General features: G+C 43.6%; 2 protein-coding genes across 2 annotated transcripts in view; both read left to right on the top strand.

The window, feature by feature from the left end:
• The window catches only part of pard6gb (par-6 family cell polarity regulator gamma b), a 33,335-nt gene extending 25,965 nt beyond the window's left edge, over positions 1 to 7,370 (top strand). Inside the window, exon 3 of the mRNA XM_062989368.1 lies at positions 6,191 to 7,370. Coding sequence (XP_062845438.1) covers positions 6,191 to 7,140 — 950 coding nt within the window. The 3' untranslated portion in view covers positions 7,141 to 7,370. The remainder of the gene's footprint in view (positions 1 to 6,190) is intronic.
• Positions 7,371 to 11,982: 4,612 nt separating this feature from the next.
• On the top strand, positions 11,983 to 17,839 carry bloc1s4 (biogenesis of lysosomal organelles complex-1, subunit 4, cappuccino). The gene is made up of 5 exons (XM_062989359.1): positions 11,983 to 12,426; positions 13,484 to 13,555; positions 14,290 to 14,391; positions 14,482 to 14,616; positions 15,495 to 17,839. The coding sequence occupies exons 1-5, from the start codon at positions 12,046 to 12,048 to the stop codon at positions 15,588 to 15,590; spliced, it is 786 nt and encodes a 261-aa protein (XP_062845429.1). The 5' UTR covers positions 11,983 to 12,045; the 3' UTR covers positions 15,591 to 17,839.
• Positions 17,840 to 19,654: the final 1,815 nt, after the last annotated feature.

The following is a 19,654-nucleotide window of genomic DNA, read 5'->3' as shown; positions in this document are numbered from 1 at the left end:
TGCAACACTATTTTTTTAAGTAAGGGGATTTTTTAAATCCCTAATTTCCGAATCTAGAGAAGATAAAAAGCCGTCCGAGCAGAGCAGGTTCCTCTCGGTCTTTTGTTCATTGTGTGTTGAAGATTGATCACATCCCTCTGTAATTATCACCGCAGACCTGTTACGTCTCGTCTCCGGGCTTCAAAATCCACAGAAATAGTGAGGAACAATGAGGAACCGGTGAGGAACTGTTGAGGAACCGTTGAGAAACGTTTACCCTCCTGCTGTGCTAATCAGAGCAGGCTTTATCTAAATCTGTGGCTTCCAAAAACACCTCTTAGCACCTTCACCCCTTATCCTTTAAAAGCTGTCCTGCTTGGTATCATCCATGACGTGAGATTAGACGGCAGGTCTGTTCGGGCTCACTGAGCGAGCGCTGGTGGAGATAGGGGGAATTCTCAGGGTCACGTGGTGGGTGAGGCGAGGTCAGGATGTGGCGTTCACCTCCAAACATCTCGATACACGGAGAGACTCCGCGATTGATCTGGCACCTTATCAAAATTTTTTATATACATACACCGATCAGCCATAACATTAAAACCACCTCCTTGTTTCTACACTCACTGTCCATTTTATCAGCTCCACTTACCATATAGAAGCTCTTTGTAGTTCTACAATTACTGACTGCAGTCCATCTGTTGATCTGCATGCTTTTTTCTTTAATGGTCAGGATGGAGGAGGTTAGGTGGTGGATCATACTCAGCACTGCAGTGACACTGACTTGGTGGTGGTGTGTTAGTGTGTGTTGTGCTGGTATGAGTGGATCAGACACAGCAGCGCTGCTGGAGTTTTTAAATACCGTGTCCACTCACTGTCCACTCTATTAGACACTCCTACCTAGTTGGTCCACCTTGTAGATGTAAAGTCAGAGACGATCGCTCATCTATTGCTGCTGTTTGAGTCGGTCATCTTCTAGACCTTCATCAGTGGTCACAGGACGCTGCCCACAGGGCGCTGTTGGCTGGATGTTTTTGGTTGGTGGACGATTCTCAGTCCAGCAGTGATAGTGAGGTGTTTAAATACTCCAGCAGCAGTGCTGTGTCTGATCCACTCATACCAGCACAACACACACTAACACACCACCACCATGTCAGTGTCACTGCAGTGCTGAGAATCATCCACCACCTAAATAATACCTGCTCTGTGGTGGTCCTGTGGGGGTCCTGACCATTGAAGAATAGGGTGAAAGGGGGGTAACAAAGTATGTAGAGAAACAAATGGACTACAGTCAGTAATTGTAGAACTACAAAGTGCTTCTATATGGTAAGTGGAGCTGATCAAATGGACAGTGAGTGTAGAAACACATATATAAAATGTGTCCACGCAGCTTCTGTCCCTCTTGGTTTGAACCTGAACCTACATCCTTGTTTACTACAGTAAAATTTACCCAACGTAAAGCAGAAAAGATCTCCTTTAATTCCCGTCTAATTAATTCTCTGTCTGATTCTGATTAAAACGTGTTTCTTTTTTACCAGAAGGACAGAAAATGCTGGAGTAAAACGTGGTCGGGCGGCGTAATGACCGGCTGTTAAAGCCTTTAGATCCCGGCTTTTATTAGCCTCGCTCAAAATCCTTCGTGACTTGAAAGGGGGGCTTTTTTAGTGCCGAAGTTAATGAGAGGTGGGAACGACGGAACAAAAGCCCTCCCGCTCTCCCACCACCCCGTTCCCACACTGAGAACGCATTAACGTCCCTGCACAAAGAGGGGAACGACGCCCGTCTGATTATTCTGGATTCATCGGACAGATCAGATGCGGACAGATGAGCTGCGTTCTAGGGGTGAAGGTTTTGTGATGGTTGCAGGTGCAGGTCTGATTATACCTTCGTTTCAATTTCTAAAATGAACACGGAGAAGATAGAAAGATCCAAAACATCCAAAACATCAGGAATTACTATAATGACGGGATGTAATGATACACTCTACCCATGATGCGATGCGATACATGATACTGGGTTCACGATACGATTTTTTCCCCCGATTCTTTTTTTAAACAAAATGAAATTGAAGAGAAATTATGACGAAGTTTCCTTTTATTATTTCTCTTTAAAAAAATAAAATTAAATACTGTTTTTGTGGTTATCTTTTATTTATCTAAATAATTAACGCCCTTTTATTTCTGAGGTAGGTACAAACTATGCAAAACAATGCTGCACATTTCCCTTTTTGTGTAAAAAAACAAATTAAATGAAATTTTAAGACAAATCCCACATTAAATAAATAAATAAATTAATAATACAAATAAAGTATCCTAAATTTGGCTGGAAAATTCCGAACCTGGCAACCCTGTGGTGACGTCAACCAGGTGCTGCTGTTTAAAGTGAATACAGATTCATTTTACATGTAAACCGATTTGAATCGTTACACATGTGAATCGATTTTTAACTGTGTTGTGGTGCACCGTTACTCCCTAATAATGAGGCTACAATATTAATGCCGATCCTGCCATGAATGGTACCAATGTGTTGACGTGACGTTAAACCAATAAACAAACGAACCAACCAAACTCTTTTGCCATCATTTTAGGGCGGCCGCTCGTGTCTCATACTGCTCAGCTCGGTGGATTTGGGCTTCTACCTCAAGGGTGCTATCAGCAGGTTGGACGTCTGCACAGATAAGATTGGCAAAGTCTGGGGGGAAGAAGGTGGTCGAAACAGATTAGGTGGCTCCATTGGGAGGTGCGCTTGTCAGTGCAGATCCCAAGCCCGGATACAAACAGGAGGGTCACGCCCGGATAAAACTGTACCAGGTCTGGGAGACGATAGTCACATGACTTAAGCTTGGAGCTACAAATACTGACTTTTCTTAAATAAATAATAAGTACATCAATACATTCACTCAAGGACCCAATAGAGGCAAAATGGCAGATTTGGGGCTTGAACCAGCAACCTTCTGATTACCGATCCTGTACCTGATACTCTGCGGACATACACTGGACCAACACGCTGCAGAAACAAGACGTATCAAAGCAAAAATGAGTAAAATGAGTAAATATTAGTATGTTAGATCTACACACAGCAAAAGGAAAGGCGCTGTTTCAGCCTGGAAGGGCTGTGTGTCAAACCACATAACCACAGTATGGTGTTTGATACACAGCAGCATTCCTCTGATTCGCTCCTGTTTGCCACTTCAGGATACGTTACCCGTATTTTCTGCGCTGAGGTACGACGTGCACCTCGTAGCAGGTTTGCATCGTGTTGGAATGCGGGGGTGGGTGGGACCGCGTCGCTGCCTTTTCTCTTCCTCCCACCCCCGAGTAACCCCTGACCTCTGACCCCTCTGCCCCTCCACCGGGATGAATCAGGTGACTTTGGCGGGTGACTGACTGGCACTGTGTGAACGACGGCGTCCTCTCGCGGGGGGGTTTCTGAAGTCGCATTGTGCAAGCGCCGTCAGGCGGCGTGTGATGCTCACTGAAGCTGCCGTGATTGAGAGTTATTGTCTGTCGTCTGTTTGTGAAGCTCGCCCCTCTCACCCCCCTCGTCCCTCTCGTGCCCTCGTCCCTCTCGCCCCCCTCGTGCCCTCGTCCCTCTCGCCCCTCTCGTGCCCTCGTCCCTCTCGCCCCCCTCGTCCCTCTCGTGCCCTCGTCCCTCTCGCCCCTCTCGTCCCCGGTTTTGTCTTGTTTGTGCTTGTTAACGTGCACTGGAATGTCGAGTTGATTTTCCAGGGCTGTTCCTCATCACACCATGCATGGAGGGGTATTCCAGACCTCTCCAACCTGCAATTCAATTTAATTTTGCGAAAGCCCGGAAGCTACAAGTGCACCGGCACTTCATAAACGTCACATTTCAAACCAAGAGTGTCTGAAAGCTCATCCTGGGTCTGTCCAAAAACCTAGTGACCCGCCCTGCTCCCTACTGCCTACCTGATCAGCTGCCTCAGTAGAGAGGACTCTAATGTGACATGGAGCTCATGATCAGATTATTTAGACGCTCTACTTATTACATCACCGCAGTTTTAGCGTACTAAGCTAACACAGTTAGCCTCAGGCCTTTCAACCTGCTAGCACGCTAGCTAACGCCTCCCTCTGTGTACCGAAAACGCTTAAACTGTCCCTGACGAGCCTGAATTTACAAATAAACGAAACTTGTATAATTACACCTTTATACAAATTGAAAAAAAATTAGAATTTATTTGCATATGTAAGGAACTCCGCGTTCGTCATTCGTCTGCCATGTTTGTAGTTTTTTGTGTGAAAAGTCGTGCCGCACTGAATGCTGGGATTGCCATCAGCACTGAGGAGGCGTCGGACGCTCGCTCGTCATTCAGTCAGATCATCACTCAGAATTAAGGCGCCTCAGTAGGAGCATTTTAAGGGAGCTAAGAATTTAGACACGCCCTCTTCTCTGGAGCGTAGGATGATGTAAATGCAGAGTGCATGTTGGCTGAATATTTTTGGTCGGTGGACTATTCTCAGTCCAGCAGTGACAGTGAGGTGTTTAAATACTCCAGCAGCCTGCTGTGTCTGATCCACTCATACCAGCACAACACACACTAACACACCACCACCATGTCAGTGTCACTGCAGTGCTGAGAATGATCCACCACCTAAATAATACCTGCTCTGTGGTGGTCCTGTGGGGGTCCTGACCATTGAAGAACAGGGTGAAAGGGGGCTAAAAAGTATGCAGAGTAACAGTTGGACTACAGTCAGTAATTGTAGAACTACAAAGTGCTTCTATATGGTAAGTGGAGCTGATAAAATGTGTGTAGAAACAAGGAGGTGGTTTTAATGTTATGGCTGATCGGTGTATATATATATATATATTAAATAAGAAAGAAAGTAAAAAGCTTTACCTGCAAAATGTTGCTTTACCAAAATATAGAATTAAAAACACTACAAGAAATAAGAGAATCTTCTTGTTCTGCCCGTTATTAACGATCACAAAAACTGCCTCTAAGAGTCGCCAGGTTTTCTGAAGAGTTAAAATGAATTATTGTTGATCATTATGACACTTTTAAGATACTACCAGACAAACATGAGGTTAAAAACACCAAAGTATTTCTGTACCCGGCGTCAGAGTTCCTCTGTCTCGTATAATTGAGGTTCTGGAGTTTCTGGAACGTTCCTAACCGGGGCCACGGAGAGTCAAACGCTGAAATGTGTTTCCTATCAGCGGACTTGGACTTGCTGCCGAATTCCGGAGGATAATAAAAGTCTGTCTGCGCTCGGCCTGAATGAACGAGCTGCCGGGTCTAAGAATAACTGCAGCGCCGCTTTGATCACGTTCACGTCGGCCGTCCTACCGGCGTGGTTCAATATTTTTCGGCACGGGTGCCGAGGGAGGGGGGCGGGACTCATGCTGAGCAGCTCCTGTACCCGGGATGCTTTTGGGTTTGTTGGAGTTTGAAAAGCCTCGGCTGTCTGGATCCGGCTCGTGGGGTGCCACGTGCTCCCGGAGACGCCTCGTTAAACTGCTGTGTGGTCTTCTGGGAAATTAGCACAAGCATGCGTCAGCGGGGTGTGTGTGCATCGTAAACCATTTATCAGTCTGTTTATTCCCATTAAACCCAGTTCACCCAGTATACACATACACTATATGGCCAAAAGTATTTGGACAGCCAACCGTGAGCTTGTTGGACACCCCGTTACAAAAGTGAGTGACCTGTGTGTGCCGCGCCTCTGAGCAGCTCCTCGTCTTTAAAGACTGTGAAGTATGCCTGTGGGAATTTGTGCCCATTCAGTCCGAATATGACAGCACTTGCTGAGGTCAGGGCCCTGTGATAGGACCTTCCCTAAACTGTTTCTGCAATGTCGGAGTCATATTGTTTCCATGATATCATTGATTCATCGCAGCTGTTTAATCCATGCTGGTGTTAGTGAGCACATACGAACCAGCTGCACTAAATAAATGCTGTTCAACAGTTTGGGGAAGGACCTTTCACAATCTAGTTCAACTGTTCCCCTTGTGGGAGCGCACCAGTTGCAGGCCAGTCCTTATCAGTACCTCAATCAATGCCAGAACACATGCACAAATTCCCATACACCTACATACGCACCTAAATATTCTAGAAAGCCCAGCAGAAGAGTAGAGGCTGTTATAGCTGCAAAGAAGGGACAGTTTCAAATCCATGTGTCCACATACTTTTGGCCATATTGTGGTAATAATATCAACGTTCTAACGGTATCGTCTTTGTGTCTCTTTCTCGCAGAGGAAGTCGACTACAGCAACTTCGGCACCAACACGCTGACCCGGAAAAAGAAAGCGGGCGTGGCGCTGCGCAACGACCTGAACAAGAAGCGTCCGCCCATCCGGATCGGCCTGCCTCAGGACTTCCGCCCGGTGTCGTCCATCATCGACGTGGACATCGTACCCGAATCGCACCGACGCGTCCGGCTGTACCGTCACGGCTCGCACAAACCCCTCGGCTTCTACATCCGCGACGGGACCAGCGTCCGCGTCACCACCCACGGCCTGGACAAGGTCCCGGGCATCTTCATCTCGCGCATGGTCCCCGGGGGCCTCGCGGAAGGTACCGGACTGCTGGCCGTAAACGACGAGGTTCTGGAGGTGAACGGCATCGAGGTGACGGGCAAGACGCTGGACCAGGTAACCGACATGATGATCGCCAACAGCCACAACCTCATCATCACGGTGAAGCCGGCCAATCAGCGCAACAACGTCATGCGCGCCAGCCGCATCTCGGGCAGCTCCGGCCAGTCCTCGGACAGCAGCACCAGTTCCATGCCGGCCTCCATGCCCGTCTTGAGCTCCAGCTACGCCCACGACGACCTGGAAAGCGACGAAGAGACGGACATCGTCATCGAGAGCAGCATCAACCGCCCCAATCGCCATTCTCACGCCTCGCTGGCGTCGGTGGCGTCCCGATCCACCCAGGCGTCGCCTCCCAAACCGCAGAGCAGACCCGTGTCTGTCGTCTCCACGGCGTCGTTCCATTCCCACGCCAGCCTGAACGGGCATAACGATCTGAGCTACAGGCTCCACAGAGACCTGAACGTCCACCAGACGCCATATAACGGCGCCCGGCAGAGCAACGGCAGCCTGCATAAAATCCTGAGCAGCCTCAGAACGGACCCACGGAACAGCCTGTCACTGCCCACCGGAGGTGTGGAGGAGGATGGCATGGTCATCACGTTATAACTGTCGGTAAATTTGATTGAGCACTCAGAGACGTTATGGCCTGGGCTTACAGACTCGACGTGGGACCTTCCTGTTTTGTTTTTTATACAAGTGTTTGTAATTTAATACGTCGTGTTACATTTTTACTCGCTCTTTGAGGATGTACGCTGGCATGTCGTGGGCACAGGGTCTCGCCTGGCACACGTCTCCTTTTATTCTGAGGAAAATAAATAATGTATTAATGCCCTTTTTTTATCTGTACAGCGTTTCATGTCACCAAATTGTCTAAAGTTTAAAATGTCGGCTGTTCAGGGACCGTGTTTAACATCTCGTTCTACTGTGGGATCAAAATACCGTAATTCCAATTATTCTTTATTATTTTCTTTTTGTTTAAATATTCCCAGCTTTTTTTTTTTTTTTAAGAATACATCACATGGGATTCAATTACTTATAAAACTTAAACTTGAGCTAGATTTCTTAACCCCCCCTTGAATGTAGACGATCAGACAGGGTGTTTAGTGTCTGAAGCTGATTAAGGAAAGCTTGTAGCCTCCAGTTTAGCATCGTTATACTACTGTACACGCTTTGGGTTTCAAGTTTTAATTTTAATGGTGTTAAGAGAGTGTGAAATAAACATACACTTTCACTTAGCGCAATGCTAAATGTGGAGCTAAGAGCTAATTTTTCTGGTTAACAACATTAGCCTTGTGGCCTCAGTGCCAAACTGAACATGTCTTAACTCGGCTGTTACATTTGGGTAGAGAAAACAATTCTGAGGAAAATAAATCATCTATTAATGCCTTTTTAATTTGTACAGCGTTTCATGTCACCAAATTGTCAAGTTTAAAATGTCGGCTGTTCAGGGACCGTGTTTAACATCTCATCCTACTGTACCATAATTGTTAGAGCAATGTTAAATATGGAGCTAAACTAACATTCCTTTTTAACTTTGCCTCGTCGCCCTTAAACTTAAATATCACACACTGAACATGTCGACTTTCGGCTGTTACATTTGGGTTAGAGAAAACATTTATTTCTACATTTATTTTTGGTTGAATGAGCATTTTAACTAGTTACACATCATAGATTCATAAATCAGCCCTAACGTCACTGCTTAGATTTATTTTGATGCCAGTTTTAAGTTTGTGAGAGCTGTTTCGGTGTGTCCACAATTATGTCTGGTACCCTCAAACTACTGTAGAACAAAGAACCTTCAAGTTGCTGCCAGATTTCATCAGAAAACCAATAAAAGTAAATATATTAGTTTATTAATCGGTTTGCGAGATCCAAATCGGACCAAAACCTCTTGCTCTTTTTGCTGTTTGTAGTTTTGCCGCCAACATACCAGACAATCAGAACTGGACACACTTATTGTTCCTTTTAGTCGACAGTAATAATAATTCTAATGGAACTGAAGGTTTAGTTTAGCACAAATGTGCCTGACCAGCTAAATAAATAGATGCAATTTTAATACGGATGCAAATGTTATCAGATTCTAAAACTATATATATATATTTAGCCCAATATTGGAATTTCACAAACGTTTCGTGTCATTTCTACCTTCATGCTATGTCTGTGCCTCGACTGATGGCATGACTGTATACAACAGCATCAGAAAGTGAAAAGATAATAATAATAATAATGCCAACGTGTGCCAAAATAACAACCGTAATAACAGGAAACAAAGTTCTGCACGTTTTAATACACGATTACTGTTTATTAGCTGAATTAAACATATTGGAATAATAATAAAACACTAAATGTTTGTTTATTTTAATCCAAATGTATCACATTTAGTAAATTAATAAGCCAAAATTGCAAACTTAGTCATATAACTATTAATAATAATAATAATAATAATAATTAATGTCTACACTACAGGGTGGCTCGGTGGGTAGCACTGTCGCCTCACAGCAAGAAGGTCCTGGGTTCAGGTCCCTTCTGTGTGGAGTTTGCATGTTCTCCTCAGGGAGCGCCAGTTTCCTCCCACAGTCCAAAAACGTGCAGTCAGGTTAATTGGAGACACTGAATTGCGCTATAGGTGAATGTGTGTGTGTGTGTGTGTGTGTGTGTGTGTGTGTGTGTCCTGCGATGGACTGGCGCCCCGTCCAGGGTGTTACAGTGTGTCTTGCGCCCATTGAAAAGCTGGGATAGGCTCCAGCACCCCCCGGTGACCCTGTTTAGATAAGTGGTTAAGAAAATGAGTGAGTGTTTACATTACAGTAGTAAAAATCAATAAGAGCCCAAGTGATGTTTTGTTGATATTTCAAGTGAAATAAAACGTCATACACTACGTCAATGTTTTGCATTAGTTCTGTGTGTATGACATTTTATTTCACTTGAAATATCAACAAAACATCACCATTTTATCCCATACATGCAACATTTTAGGGTTTTATCCCCCAAAATGTTAAATTCAGCAACAGAAAATCACTTATTTAATCATCCTGTCACACACAAGCGAGCTAACGTTAACGTAAGGTCACACATGACGCGTCTCACACCGGTGTTAGCATGAAGCTTTTCAGTTTGTTTATCTTCTAGTCTCGCCCACACACACACACACACACACACACACACACACACACACATTCTGTCAGTTATCTGCTAATGAAGTGAAACCCGCACAGCTGTACACACACTCGTGTTCCAGAGAAATGCTTTAGCACGTAGCTTAGCCTGAGCTAATTTAGCCGCCGCATGCAGGTGCTAACACAGCTCGGTGCTCACGTGATTCGTCACTGGATCAGAACGTTCATGTTATAAAGCATTAATGAGTGTTCGCTCACTTTGTACCTTTATAAATATGTTTTAACTCAGTTCATGAGGGTGTGTTCGCTCTGGGTCTCCATTTTGTCAAAGTTTGTCGGTCTTTGAAAGGTGCGAGTGGTCGAAATCATGGCGATTAGAGCTAAACCACAGGAGCAGGTTATGAAGATGTAATGCTGGCTATTTTTCCAAGGGATCCTGACATGTTTTCTGTTGTGAGCAGTACAGTGTGGTGGAAGAGCTTTAGCAGCAGGAGTAAAACGAGCCCGACTGTGTGTTTATGATACACTTCCTTTAATTAAATTCTTAAACAAAGTGCTTGATCATGTTTTTTAGGTATTTCGACCTGATTAGTAATAATGAATATAATGAAATATTGATCAGTGCAGATTTTAAGTTGTCTGGTTGTCTAATCTGCCTGAATTATTGTACTGCCTGAATTAATGTTAAACTTTGCACCCCGGTACTTTAGTACTCTGATCTGGTTTGATCCCCTTATATCTGGTCTCTGGATGGATGTTTAAATGTATTGTTGTTGTTAATGTTGTTTCGATTTTAGTATCATTGATCGTTTATCGTTTCACACTTGACACTGATATCGATCCGTCTGTGTCGCCCTCTGCTGGTGCCTGTGTGAGTTCATCCAAATCCTGGGAATCATTAAAGAAACCGAACAAATGTGTATTTATTGTACATAATAATTGAAATGTAAACGTTCGATTTGCTCTCTTTGTTATTATTTTATCTGTACACAATCTACGTTTGAATAAAATTCTAAAATTTTAAGGTAATCTGATTGTATTGGTGATTTGTTCCACATTGGCAGATGTGTACTTGTGTTCCTTCGGATTTCCTCCAGGTTCTCTTCCAAAACATGCAAAAGGTGGATTGGCTGCTCATTACCCCAAGGTGTGAGCGAGTGAGCATGAATACACCCAGGACAATGAACCTATACATTTCAGAGGAGTCACAATCTCTCTCTGAATGTTCCTTAGTGGCTCTCGAATCACCACAACCCAGACCAGGATGAAGCGTCCTTATTGTTGTCACCTGTACTCATATATGTGAGCAGACAAAATACACTATATGGCCAAACCATACTATATGGTTTTCCTTCAAGACCTTGACAAAATACCACTGTTCCATGTACTCATATATGGGGGCAGACAAACTACACTGTATGGCCAAAAGTACAAAATTCCTCTCAGCTTGGGTTTCCTTCAAGACCTTGACAAAATACCACTGTTCCATGTACTCTGAAAAATGTATGGGGGCAGACAACCTACACTATATGGCCAAAAGTACCCACAAAGCGAGACCTATAAAGAAGTGGTTAGACAAGTTTAAAGTGGAAAAACTCGAATGGTCCTGAGGAGCGGCCCTTAAGCCCTAACCCCAAACCCACTAAATGCCTTTGACATGGATTGGAACATTGACCGTGAGCCAGGACGTCTCGTACCACGTCCATCCTTGACTCTACCAAATGCTCACTCGGACAAACTGTAAAATCTTGGGAAAGTCACAAGAGTGGAGACTGTTAGAGCCACAAAGCAGGGAGAGAAATGTCCAACGAGCTTGTGATCAAGTCTCACATACTTCTGACCACGTTGTTGCCCTATTTGGGGCGGCACGGTGGCTCGGTGGGTAGCACTGTCGCCTCACAGCAAGAAGGTGGATCGGTCCGGGTCGTTTCTGTGTGGAAGTTTGCATGTTCTCCCTGTGTCTGAAGACGTGCAAGTGAGGTGAACTTGAGATACAAAATTGTCCATGACTGTGTTTGATTATAATGACTTGAACCTGTCATGAATGTGACCAAAGTGTCATTAAAATCATAATAAATACATAAATGTTGCCCTATTTACATTTATGAAGGATGAGTACTACCATTTGCACAGTGGATTGCACACACCGCGACCCTGACCAGGATAAAGCAGTGGTAAAACAGACAATGGATGAATAGTGAACCGTTAAAAATGGAATTGAGGGGAAGGGAACGAGTGCGTATGAGCAGCCGATTTGAGACGCACACTCGATCTCGCTTTGAGCTCTACAGGAACCCGTACTGATCCTCCAAATCACGTGTTGATGAAGGAAACGTCAGGCAGTGTTGCTCTGGACTAACAGCTCTGATCGACCGGGGTTCGTTCCTGCAGAACCATGGAGTACCGGTTCGCCAGAGCTCCGGCTCCGGTCCTGTCCCCGCTGGAGGAGTCCAGTGAGGAGGTGAGCCGGGACAGCGGGATCGTGTCCCAGAGTACCAGCACCCTGTCCACCGTGTCCATGATCAGCGAGGCCCTGAGTGCTGGAGAGATCTCCCAGAGTCCGAGCTTCTCCAACCACAACAACAGCGTCTCCCAGAGTCCGAGCTTCTCCCACAACGTGCCGCGCAGTCCCAGTTCACCCAGTGCCGGCCTGTCCCACAGTCCCAGTCTGGGCGCCGGTGTTGGTCAGGGTCCGGTCCAGGATCAGGAGGACGAGGTGTTGAAGCGGACAGCACTCGGTTACTCATCCTACATCAGAGCAGACGCAGGAGAAGAGGTGAGAACGGATTTTTTTTTTTTGATCGGGGTCGCGGTGGGCCTGTCGTCACAGACTCTTGACACAGGTTCAAGCTTTTGTATTGACAGGTTGCCCTGTTGGACCCTTGAGCAAGGCCCTTAACCCTCAGTTATTTGGGTTGTATGTGCTTATATAATATTAATATAATATACAAATCAAATGGGTTGGTTGCTGCTGTTGGGCCCTTGAGCAAGGCCCCTTAACCCTCAGTTGCTTAGACTGTATACTGTAAGTGTAATGTAAGTCGCTTTGGATAAAGGTGTCTGCTAAATGCCGAAAATGTAAATAATAGAATATAATATAATTAATATAGTATAATATAATATAATATAATATAATATAATATAATATAATGAATATAATATAATATATAATTAATATATTATAATATAATATAATATAATGAATATAATATAATATAATATAATATAATGAATATAATAGAATATAATGAATATAATATAATGAATATAATATAATATAATGACTATAATATAATGAATATAATATAATACTGTATAATGAATATAATATAATGAATATAATATAATATAATGAATATAATATAATGAATATAATATAATATAATGAATATAATATAATATGATGAATATAATATAATATAATGAATATAATATAATATAATGAATATAATATAATATAGTGAATATAATATAATATAATATAATGAATATAATATAATATAATGAATATAATATAATACTGTATAATATAATGAATATAATGAATATAATATAATGAATATAATATAATATAATATAGTATAGTTAATATAATTAATATAATATAATTAATATAATATAATATAATATAATATAATATAAATGTTCCCTGTGCCAACCCGATGCCTTAGTATGCCAATATTGACCCACTAGTGTTGCCAGCATTGGCATATCGCTTCCCAAAGGTGTCTGGGATTCTAATGGCTGTTTTATTCAATTCTAAGGTGCCACCCCGGTACCACCCAAGTGATGCTCCCCTTGCCGTGTTTAATCGTTCTGTCCTGGTATTACAGATCCTGTGCCTGGAGAAGAGTCTGGAGGAGATGCTCACCCGAGTGGACGAGTTTGTGGGCATGCTGGACATGGTAAACGCACGATTTCCCCCTTTCTCCCAATTTATATCGTAGCCAGTTCATCTTCCGCTGCTGGGGACCACGATGGCATACGAGGAGAGCATGCGCGGTCCTCCGACCCCTCCTTATTCGCCCGTAATTCGGTCTCCACCTCTGTATAGGTGCCTTGACCCCCCCCCCCCCCCCCCTAAATTTTTAGTCCTGTCTTTTCCCACCCAGCAGACTAACGGCTGATTTTGTCTGCTGCACAATTGCACTGCCGATCGTGCTGGCTAGGGGGCGCCCGGCCGACCAATCCCAGCGCTGAGCCACCACTAAAGTATGTGGACGTCACCACTATTGATTTAGTTTAGGTGTTCCTGCCACACCTGGTGATAACAAGCTTTTTACTTGTGTGGAAACAGTTTGGGGAAGGCCCTTGTCTGTTCCAGCTTGACTGTGTTTTGTTATGTCAACCTCGTCGGACCTCGTGTCCACTAGTGGTGCTTCAATTGTAGGGCAGTTGTAGCCTAGTGGTTCAGGTACTGGACTAGTAATGGAAAGGCCAAAGGTTCAAGCTCTACCACTGCCAGGTTGTGACTATTGGGCCCTTAAGCAAGGCCCTTAACCCTCAATTGCTTAGATTGTATACTGTCACAGTACTGTAAGTCGCTTTGGATAAAAGCGTCTGCTAAATGCCCAGTTAGGTGTCCACATACTTTCGGTCCTAAGATGTATTTCACAGCGATTTCATCCTGTGTTTACAGATCCGTAACGACACCTCACAGATAGTGAACGTGAGCCTGCCTCAGATCTACAGGAAGTCAGAAGACATGAGGCAGATCTACAGGAAGATCGACAACCTGGAGGTAAATAAATTCATCAGATGTCCGATTTAATGACGATTGGGTTAGAATCATCTCGCTGAAATACTGCACGTGTGTCTGAATCGCTGCCAGGCGTTTGTGAAGATGGTGTCGGCCAACGTGGGCGCCATGGAGGAGCAGGTGACCCAGGCGGAGGGCGAGGTCAAGACTCTACCGGGCGCTTTCCGGAAGATATTTCGAACCATGAGCATGCCGGGATTTTTAAACGTGAGTAAACAGAAATAAATCTGAAGCTTCTGCACTTAGGGTGTTCTCTTACTTATTTATAATATTTATTAAATATATATACACTTTGTAGTTCTACAATTACTGACTGTAGTCCATCTGCTTCTCTACATGCTTTGTTAGCTCTTTTCATGCTGTTCTTCAATGGTCAGGACCCCCACAGGACCACCACAGAGCAGGTATTATTTAGGTGCTGGATCATTCTCAGCACTGCAGTGACACTGACATGGTGGTGGTGTGTTAGTGTGTGTTGTGCTGGTATGAGTGGATCAGACACAGCAGCGCTGCTGGAGTTTTTAAATACCGTGTCCACTCACTGTCCACTCTATTAGACACTCCTACCTAGTCGGTCCACCTTGTAGATGTAAAGTCAGAGACGATCGCTCATCTATTGCTGCTGTTTGAGTCGCTCATCTTCTAGACCTTCATCAGTGGTCACAGGACGCTGCCCACGGGGCGCTCTTGGCTGGATATTTTTGGTTGGTGGACTATTCACAGTCCAGCAGTGACAGCGCTGCTGTGTCTGATCCACTCATACCAGCACAACACACACTAACACACCACCACCATGTCAGTGTCACTGCAGTGCTGAGAATCATCCACCACCTAAATAATACCTGCTCTGTGGTGGTCCTGTGGGGGTCCTGACCATTGAAGAACAGCATGAAAGGGGGCTAACAAATCATGTAGAGAAGCAGATGGACTACAGTCAGTAATTGTAGAACTACAAAGTGCTTCTATATGGTAAGTGGAGCTGATAACATGGACAGTGAGTGTAGAAACAAGGAGGTGGTTTTAATGTTATGGCTGATTAGTGTATGTTATTTATATACAGCATACTGCTCGGTCTTGTTTTTCAGAAGCCCTCCAGTCCCAAACGAGCCCCCCAGCAGCACCAGGATTGTCCCTCCGTCTTCAGGACCGACGATTACTTCCCGCCTCAGTCGGGGCAGTGACGTCCGCGCCGTAGCCTCGACCGGAACTGGACTGTCAGATGCACACGGGCAGTAAATTCTGCTCGGTAATACAGCACTCGCCTCCAACAGCAATATCAGAGTCGTGCTCCAGAACACCGACCACAGCCGAGCGCTCTTTATAGCACAGCGATACAAGGCAGCTAGTTTTATAACCGAACTACTTTTCTTTAAAGTGCCTCAACTGGAAACGCAGCGTTTATTTCACCCACCGTTCACACACGTACGCATTTCTGTTTACCACACGATCGATTTTTAATCATTATACGCTATATGGACAAAAGTATTGGGACACCTGAGCATGAGCCTGTTCCAAAACCGTGTGCGTTTATTAACTATATATATTAAATCGCTTCCTCTTTCCTTTCTAGGTTTAAAATCATCCAGTATTATGGTATAGGAATTTGGAGTGTGTCTGTGGGAATTTGTGTCCATTCAGTCAATATAGCCACTTAGTCCAGGCGCTGATGTTGGAAGTTAAGTTGAAGTCGAACCGTGTGTTTATAGAGCTTGCTTTGTGCATAATCATGGTAAAAGAGAAGGGGACTTCCCTAAACTGTTGCCACAATGTTAAAAGCATATCACATTATCATACGTAAACATCTTTTAGCAACAGATGTGGCCAAAACAGTTGAATTTAATCATCATAAAAGGTGTCGAAATACTTTTGCCCATATACAGTATATATGTGTACATATGAATCCCATAATAGTCAAATAAAGATGTAGAATAATGTAAACAAAAGGGTCAATAAAGGGTGATACAATAATAAATCATAAAATGATTAAAAATGAAGCGGTAACTGAAAACAGACAGATGAAATTGGTCCACATCTGGATTAGAGCAACTGTCATCAGGATTTAACACATTTTAGGTCACAATATACACCGATCAGCCATAACATTAAAACCACCTCATCAGCTCCACTTACCATATAGAAGCACTTTGTAGTTCTACAATTACTGACTGTAGTCCATCTGTTTCTCTACAGACCTATTTAGGTATTTTTAAACGTGAGTAAACAGAAATAAATCTGAAGCTTCTGCACTTAGGGTGTTCTCTTACTTATTTATAATATTTATTAAATATATATACACTTTGTAGTTCTACAATTACTGACTGTAGTCCATCTGCTTCTCTACATGCTTTGTTAGCTCTTTTCATGCTGTTCTTCAATGGTCAGGACCCCCACAGGACCACCACAGAGCAGGTATTATTTAGGTGGTGGATCATTCTCAGCACTGCAGTGACACGGACATGGTGCTGGTGTGTTAGTGTGTGTTGTGCTGGTATGAGTGGATCAGACACAGCAGCGCTGCTGGAGTTTTTAAACACCGTGTCCACTCACTGTCCACTCTATTAGACACTCCTACCTAGTCGGTCCACCTTGTAGATGTAAAGTCAGAGACGATCGCTCATCTATTGCTGCTGTTTGAGTCGTTCATCTTCTAGACCTTCATCAGTGGTCACAGGACGCTGCCCACGGGGCGCTGTTGGCTGGATATTTTTGGTTGGTGGACTATTCTCAGTCTAGCAGTGACAGCGCTGCTGTGTCTGATCCACTCATACCAGCACAACACACACTGACACACCACCACCATGTCAGTGTCACTGCAGTGCTGAGAATGATCCACCACCTAAATAATACCTGCTCTGTGGGGGTCCTGTGGGAGTCCTGACCATTGAAGAACAGGGTGAAAGAGGGCTAACAAAGCATGCAGAGAAACAGATGGACTACAGTCAGTAATTGTAGAACTACAAAGTGTTTCTATATGGTAAGTGGAGCTGATAAAATGGACAGTGAGTGTAGAAACAAGGAGGCGGTTTTAATGTTATGGATTGGCTTGCGCCCTGTGTTCCCCGGTGGACTCTGACCCGCCGCGACCCTGACCAGAAAAAATTCCTTAAAGAAAACCTGAATAATTTAGGTAATTTTTTTTTTGTTCTTCTTTCGATCTCGAATGTTTTTGCACAACTAACTAACAGGACTTTTGCTTGAACAGGCTTTTTCGATGCCACGGCTGCTTGTGCATCGTGAACAAAACGTCAATTTTTACTCTCCGCTGTATAAATGTACTTTTATTCTGATTGATCTGATCTGTTTTTACTCTGTTATGGTTGTTTTTCTTGATTAGCAGCTTGCCTGACTGATGCCTGTTTTGAGCTGATTTAATGAATTCGATTTGTACTGATTATTCATTTATTTATAATAAAATATCAATATCACTTTAAAACCCAGTTGCGTCTCTGTCTTTGCATTATCAGACATTTTTATTTAATGGAACGATTATTGCTTTTAGCTATTACTGCTGGGCTGGGCTCGACGGCTACATGAACAACGATTGGCTGTTGTTCATACAGGGTGGGGAGCCGGATAGGAACCTCATAACTGATGCAATTATGACCTCTGCTGGCTGGTTGATGGTGCCTGCATAGAGTCGGGGAATAATTCGCTGATCAGGGTGTGGCTCTCCATACACAAAGCTGATCAGCATATGAACTCGCCTCGTGCAGGTAAAAAGATGCAGTCGGCTACTGCACACGTGTCGGAATCAAGTAATTGGATACGACTAAATTGGGAGAAAAATTCTGAAAAATGAAAAAAATTACTTGACTTGCTGTTGTCTACGAGAAATCTTTATTTTGTATATACACAGTATATATATATATATATATATATACACCGATCAGCCATAACATTAAACCACCTCCTTGTTTCTACACTCACTATCCATTTTATCAGCTTCACTTACCATATAGAAGCACTCTGTAGTTCTACACCCTGTTCTTCAATGGTCAGGACCCCCACAGGACCACCACAGAACAGGTATTATTTAGGTGGTGGATCATTCTCAGCACTGCAGTGACACTGACATGGTGGTGGTGTGTTAGTGTGTGTTGTGCTGGTATGAGTGGATCAGAAACAGCAGCGCTGCTGGAGTTTTTAAATACCGTGTCCACTCTATCAGACACTCCTACCTAGTCGGTCCACCTTGTAGATGTACAGTCAGAGACGATCGCTCATCTATTGCTGCTGTTTGAGTCGGTCATCTTCTAGACCTTCATCAGTGGTCACAGGACGCTGCCCACGGGGCGCTGTTGGCTGGGTATTTTTGGTTGGTGGACTATTCTCAGTCCAGCATTGACAGTGAGGTGTTTAAAAACTCCAGCAGCGCTGCTGTGTCTGATCCACTCAAACCAGCACAACACACACTAACACACCAGCACCATGTCAGTGTCACTGCAGTGCTGAGAATCATCCACCACCTAAATAATACCTGCTCTGTGGGGGTCCTGACCATTGAAGAACAGGGTGAAAGCAGGTTAAAAGGTATGTAGAGAAACAGATGGACTACAGTCAGTAATTGTAGAACTACAAAGTGCTTCTATATGGTAAGTGGAGCTGATGAATCTTGTGTAAGCAGTAACTACCTGTGCTGTCATGAATGTAACCAAGGTGTAAAACATGACGTTAAAATCCTAATAAAAAAAAAAACCTAAATAAAACAATAGGTGACCACGCCCATCCATGTGACCACGCCCACCACAACCTTTCATAACTCTCCAACTGCATATCCAGTTCGTCAGCTCCAGCCTAGTCAAGATTCTTCTTTCTCATCCAAGTTTGAGGGTAAAAATTAACTTTATTTGAATTGTTTTGTATTAGTATGCTGGTTATTTTTTATTTAAAATTTTTAGGTTCTGCTTTGCACTGCATTTGCGTTACGACTGCATTTCTTTCTTTTAAAAACTAATAAATAAATTTAAGTTCCTCTTAAGTTTAAGAGGAATTCTTTTATATTGTGTATTTTATATTTATATATTTATTTATTAAATTCGTTCACTCCTGCATACACACACACACACTGTAATAGTACAGTTGCATCCACTGCACATTCACCACCGAATCGATTCTTTTAATTTATTTGAACGACTCCAAGGCACAAAGATCAAAAAACATTTGTACCTGTTATATTTTATGCATTATTAAACATTGTTATGAACAATAAACACTGGCTATCTTTAAATGACTTACGTGATTACCG

Source organism: Trichomycterus rosablanca, chromosome 2 (assembly GCF_030014385.1).
Source record: "Trichomycterus rosablanca isolate fTriRos1 chromosome 2, fTriRos1.hap1, whole genome shotgun sequence".
NCBI lineage: Eukaryota > Metazoa > Chordata > Actinopteri > Siluriformes > Trichomycteridae > Trichomycterus > Trichomycterus rosablanca.
The sequence above is the reverse complement of the archived record's forward strand: the minus strand, read 5'-3'. Positions and strand labels throughout refer to the sequence as shown.

Bases quoted from the DNA above. Each gene is read 5' to 3' on its own strand.
- bloc1s4 (XM_062989359.1), top strand. From the start codon at position 12,046: ATGGAGTACCGGTTCGCCAGAGCTCCGGCTCCGGTCCTGTCCCCGCTG. The intron at 13,556-14,289 runs GTAAACGCACGA...CTGTGTTTACAG, and splicing joins TTGTGGGCATGCTGGACATG to ATCCGTAACGACACCTCACA. The intron at 14,392-14,481 runs GTAAATAAATTC...AATCGCTGCCAG, and splicing joins GGAAGATCGACAACCTGGAG to GCGTTTGTGAAGATGGTGTC.